The 6,000-nt window shown below is 36.8% G+C and overlaps 1 protein-coding gene across 2 annotated transcripts in view; it reads right to left on the bottom strand.

Moving 5' to 3' along the window:
• The window catches only part of EMB2775 (ATPase family associated with various cellular activities (AAA)), a 28,015-nt gene extending 24,058 nt beyond the window's left edge, over window positions 1-3,957 (bottom strand). For both annotated transcript variants that reach the window (XM_010268415.2, XM_019198909.2), the window contains exons 1-5: window positions 3,755-3,957; window positions 3,530-3,640; window positions 3,395-3,427; window positions 2,746-2,914; window positions 383-564 (exon numbers count right to left, since the gene is read on the bottom strand). In XM_010268415.2, coding sequence (XP_010266717.1) covers window positions 383-564; window positions 2,746-2,914; window positions 3,395-3,427; window positions 3,530-3,640; window positions 3,755-3,838 — 579 coding nt within the window. In that variant the 5' untranslated portion in view covers window positions 3,839-3,957. The remainder of the gene's footprint in view (window positions 1-382; window positions 565-2,745; window positions 2,915-3,394; window positions 3,428-3,529; window positions 3,641-3,754) is intronic.
• Window positions 3,958-6,000: the final 2,043 nt, after the last annotated feature.

The following is a 6,000-nucleotide window of genomic DNA, read 5'->3' on the forward strand; positions in this document are numbered from 1 at the left end:
AATATTAAGAAGCTTGTAGTTGAAGATGATTCTAAGGTGTGGTGGGATGACTGCAGAAAGAGGAAGCTATGTAAATCTATAGGAATGAATTAAAAAAGTTCAAATGGCTAAAGGCAGGGATGCAGGTGAAGGTGCAATGAATGGACACAACAAATGGTTAACTCTATAGCTCATGCTTTAGCAAGACTAGTGGCTAGAAATCAATTATTTTGGGCTGAATTGTAATGATTTTTCATGGGTATAGAAATCCTTTGTTTCTCTTAAATGATGCAATCACATTGTATATATTCTGTTTATAATGATTTAATAATAAATTGAAGTCATTATCAAAATGGTAAACTAAGAATTACATAAGAATTCTAAGCAAAAAGTTTTTACCAACCTCATCTTCTTTTGGTGCATTTATTCTCACATTCAAACAGCGAGAACGAACTGCTTCTGTAACTTTTGAGGAACTATTGCAGCATAGAATTAACCGACACGATGCACTATATTTCTCCATTGTTCTCCGAAGTGAGTGTTGTGCTTCTCTTGAGAGCTTGTCAACCTCATTTAGCACTAGGACTGTCATTACATCAAAACAAAACACACCCACACAACATTTCATCCACCAACAAGTTTTTAAGTAAATTTGTATAATTAAACAAGAACCTTTTCACACTTGATACTCAACAGAAAAATTGGCTTCAGTTAATATGATGGAATGAATGTAAGTTACATCTCTGATGTGTGCAGCAGAGGAACATGCACTGCTGACAATAACAATATAATAATAATAAAGAAGGAAAAAAGAAAAAAAAAACACAGTATAGAAAAAAGAAACAGCAGAAATTGTTAGATGTATATCTACCGTCAAGTTTCAACTTTTAAAAACAGGTATTGATATTACTGTTATACTTTATGAATTTGGAGTGGCAAAATGGAAACTAAATCTGCAACCTAAAAATAAATTTCTAAAGCTATCCATTATTTCCTACTTCTGTTCCCAATACAACTAAAATCCTCCTTTACTCCCCAAATTTTGAGAACTCCAATAAGAAATGAACCTCTTCAGGACCAAGTCAAGATTGGTTTTGGTTGACAAGCCCTTAGTACAGGTACAAACCATTAACCAGGTTACCACCCTAACCAGGCTGCAACTTGGCAGGCCCAAGCCAAGCCCAATTTGACCACACTCAAGCTTTTACACAGGCTGGGTTTAGATTCTAGGACTCTGATTTGGGCCTGATCTCAAAAACAAGGACTTGACTAAACTAAGCTTGAGCTTAAGTTGAGGGCTTGGTGGCCCAAACTTAAACTGAACCTGTTCCAACACAAGCCCATCCAACCTTCTATAATAATATAATATATTATAATATATTTAACTATTGTATATGAAAAATTGTATATTTGTGTATAAGATGTGTACTACATATTTACATTATACGTACACTCAAGGGTATTATTTACAATGTGTATATGATTAAACAGGGCCAAAATCATACAAGCAGGACAGGTTGTGGCACAAGGTTATAGTTAGCATTCATGGAATGAAGGTCAATGGCTGGGACATCGATCTGTATGTTAGAATCACTTTGGCTTCCCCTTGGAAATACAAACTAATGAATCATGGCTTTATGTATTGGAATCACAATTTACTGCATTCCTAAATCACATGGTTAGGATTGATTTCAAACTACAGTAACTATAGCCTTATATAAAAGTGACATTTGGTTAATCTCACTTTCCTAATTGATGCAGATTAGTCCACTTTTTCATACCTCTCATATGTATGCCTTGATAGCCTTCTGTTATTTTTTCCTCTTCCCACAATAAATGCACCTATGCCCATGTCACTCTCTCAAAGCAGCCTAAGGTCCCCGTACTAAACTAAGTCTGTATATTATATATTAACTAAAATTGCATGCAAGTTTTGCTATCAGACCCAGTGGGGTTGCCAAGGTTTTAAACATCCACTGAAACTTAAGTAATTCCACCAACATGCTTCCTTTCCCATGGCAATCAAAGCAAATATTACCCACACATCATTTAGGTTAAACTTCCACAACTTTCAGTCAAATTTTCAGTAATTTTATAGTTCTGATCAAAATACTACACCCATTGCATAAAAATGATTTTCGCCAAAGTATGAAATAATGCCAATTAAGGTTTAGGGGATGCTCCCCAACATAAATTGTTTCCTTTGTTGTGATTTCAATTTTCAAGAGAACTGAGCCCCATGGAGAAAACATAACTTAGAAACAATACCACAGAAAACATCGTTTCGATTGTAGTGTTCTTCTGTCTTTCAAAATGAAACCACAAACATCTTGAACTTCTGGTTTCAAAAGTATGTTTTCCTATGGTAGTCTGATATTATGTTTCATGAAGTATACACTATTTGGATAAAAAAAATATCAAATAGGTGTAATCCATAGGAGCTTTAAAGCAACAGTTGTATGATAGTCTATATGAATTATCAATTTATGTGCAAAACACCAAATAGTAGCCAAGGTCAGCCTTTTTCTTTTTTGAAATCTTTTTGTTGGCTTCAGAAACAGGGGTATTTTCCTGAATCAAACTGTTTTTAGGTCTTTTATGGATATCAAACTGAAAATATTTTCAGTTGACTTCGTATATCAACCAACTGTTTGGCCGATGCCATGGCCTGACAAAGGATAAATATTTGAAAACCAATCAATGAACACAAAAATATTTGAAAACCTGATGCAAACTAACCAAAGAATTTAAGAAAAAGTTGGTTACCTTTGTACCCTTTCTTTCCTTTTGTGTCAATTGGCCTATTTTTTGCCATTTCCTTGATTATCTCTTGAACAATATATCTATCCTGGAAACCTGCATCACTGGGATTCAGTTCCACGTGGTGGGTGCTTGATAACATGGTCAATTCCAGATCAATAGTTCTACTCCCAGCCTGCAATTAAAAAAAAATTCGTCAAAAAGTAACTCCATTTTTTTCTTTTTTTCGTTTATGGACAAGGTAGAGAAAAGAACTACATTCTACTGAAATGAAGAGAATTACAATATACTTGAGAAGATGCAACATAGGTTATAAAGAACCATTTGAATGTATGTCACCTTGCTCAAACAATGCAATTTTGGTGCTATTAACTGCAAGCTATCATATAAAAAATAAGTTTAAAGAAATAAACGTTCATAGGCTTTCTCAAATTTAAGTGAAATCTTCTGTGATATCTGAATGCTTTCCTGGATTCTCATGAAAAAATTGAGTGATTTCAGAAAGTCTCTCATTTTACTAGTCTTAGATTGCAATGTATACTGACTCTACCCACTCACATTATTCAATGAAAATCTTAAAGGTTGTCAACCAAATGACAAAACTCAATAAGTCTTTCTCCTTAAAACCAGGGGGGAAAGTGAAGTAGTGGCTTACATTGATTTTCCATGTCTTGTTTTCTAATTTCACCTGCAATCAATCAATATTACCAACATCAATCAACAAGAAAAGAACTAGACTGGGTTATCATACAACACCCGAAACTCTATGAGGAAAAAGAAGGATAGTTACCTTCTCGGCACCAGCGCCAAACATCTGTCTAAGAACGGCCATGATTAGGGTTTTCTTGCCGGAACCTGAAGGCCCGTAGAACAGCAGGTGAGGGCAGTCCTGCTCTGTGACCTATTAACGAAAATTAAGCAGAGAAAAGCAGTAGAATGAGGGGAAAAATCGCAGCAGAAGAATGTCAAAGAAGAAGAAGAATAAGAAAGACCAAAAAGAGAATAAAAAAAATACCAGTTTCTTGAGATTCTTGGCAACCTCTTCGTGAACTAGCATCTTGTCGAGGGATTTCGGCCTGTATTTGTCTACCCACAACATTTTCAAAGCTTAACAGACTCGTCGGGGCTTTGACTGTTGAGAGACAAAAAGGGAGGGGTTCTGGAGGAAAGACAGTAGAAAGAGTAGAGAAGGCAAAAAATGGCGGGAAGAGAGGTAGAAGTTGCAGTCCTGGAGGTGGTGTTATATAAAGAATGTGTGAGAACTGTGGAACACCCGGTTCTTCGTGATCCGGACCGGGAATCGCCTGATCCGGGTCGAACCGGACAAAAAAACTGTCTGGATCAACCGAGGGTTATTTTTATCCGGGTTGCATCGGTCAAAACCGACATGGCGACATCACTTTGGCTGTTTGGAAAAAACGTCATGGGCAGTTTTGGGAGCCTCTACTCTACACATCACATTTAACTAATTCAGGTCCTCGTTTGTCTTTTCACTAAAAAGTATGGATCGAGTGTAAATACTATTTTACCTATACTCGTTATGAGATCGAGATGTCATTCATAATAGGCTCCCAAAACAGTCCATACTGTTTTTACAACAACCAAGTTTTTCTGTCAAAACCTGTTAGTGTTTAAGGGTGCAACATGTGCAGATCCAACCCGAGTCGACCCGATCTAACATGAGTTTTTGCACAGGTTGGGTCTAAGTTTTCAAGCTATCGACTGGGCCCGCCCAAAAGAAATATATACATGTATTTTATTTATATAAAAACGACTTTTTTCTAATTATATATATATATATATATACATATGTATATGTATGTACATGTACATGTATGTTTATAAATAATATTTTAAAAACCGACCTAAAAATGGAACCTCATTGGCCATCAGTTTTTGGGTCAGTAGTTTAACCACCCAAGTCCAATGGTTCAAACATTTCAATAGTTAAAGCATATGTATATCTCATTGGGCGGGTTAAGGCTCCTCCACCCCCTGAACCAGTCAAAACCCCGACACACCCTCTATAGGGGTGTCTCGGGGTGCTCCCGATACGATACGTATCAGCCAATATAGGCCAATACGTGTCAATACTTTCAACCTTGCCTACAATGGCAAAGGTGACAGTGACCTACAGAGGTGATGGCAACGGCAACAATGACAATGGATCTAAGGTCTTTCTCTCTCTCTCTCTCTCTCTCACACACACACATCTCAAATTGATTTCTTTTCCCTCTCTTTTCCTCTCTTTTTTTGTCATTTATTTTATTTTTTTAAAAATTTTAAATAGGCTTTATTAAACTGCAAACTATTGTTTGGGTTGAATGGTTCAAGGCTCAAATTGCCCAAGTCAATAGTTCACTAACCAATTCAATGTTTTTTGCCAAAAATGATGGTTTAGCACTAAAACGGAAAATGGTACTCGAGCTAGTTTGCAAGCCGAAATGTCTGACCGTTTGAGTCAATGAAAACCATGTTTGTAAATGAAAGTTGTACATATTTTCAATTAATTATACTTTTAAATTGGGTCATAAAACCCAATAAAAGATGAATATGTAAAATTATATACATAAATCTTTTCAAACCCAGCCAACCCACCCAAGCCCGACTAACTCAACCAGCCCGAGTTGTGGTGGGTTAAGCTCAAGTTGGGCCTAGATTGATAAACTTAGGCTTAACCTCAGGTTGGGCCAAGCCCGAGCCTAAGGTTTGCACTTTTAGGGTTGGGCCTAGATTAACCTTCGACCCCACCAACGGGCCAAGTTGCACCCCTAAACCTATCTAGATTGATCCACTCAAAAATCAGCTTCTCCAGTTCGAGTAGCCTAATTGCTAAAGATGTAAATAATGGCCCTTGACTTAGTGGTGTGGCTCCACCTTAAATTGGATGAAGTGACGTAAGATGGGGTCACAACTTTTTTTTATTTATTTTTTGAAGGGGAAGCCCATCCCCCATCTCAGATGCAGGCGAGATTTGATCCCAAGTCTCTACTACGACTAGCAGGAGACTTTACCAATCTGCCGGTTGGCAAGGTGGGATAGATTTTCCCATGATGAAAAATAGTCATATATGTATTGGATTAAGCATTGGAAATCAAGATATGACAGGTTTTTCAGCTCTAACACCCCTTGAATTTTGTGGAAGAACTTTAGACCCTAAAGAATTTTAAGAGTCATTTTTCTCCCTCAAACTGTTTCGGAAAGGCCACCATAAAGCAAAAATGGACAACATTAAAAACGTCATTGACAAATCCTTTAAAC

The sequence above is a fragment of the Nelumbo nucifera genome, chromosome 2, assembly GCF_055504915.1.
Source record: "Nelumbo nucifera cultivar China Antique chromosome 2, China Antique-T2T, whole genome shotgun sequence".
Taxonomy (NCBI): Eukaryota; Viridiplantae; Streptophyta; class Magnoliopsida; order Proteales; family Nelumbonaceae; genus Nelumbo; species Nelumbo nucifera.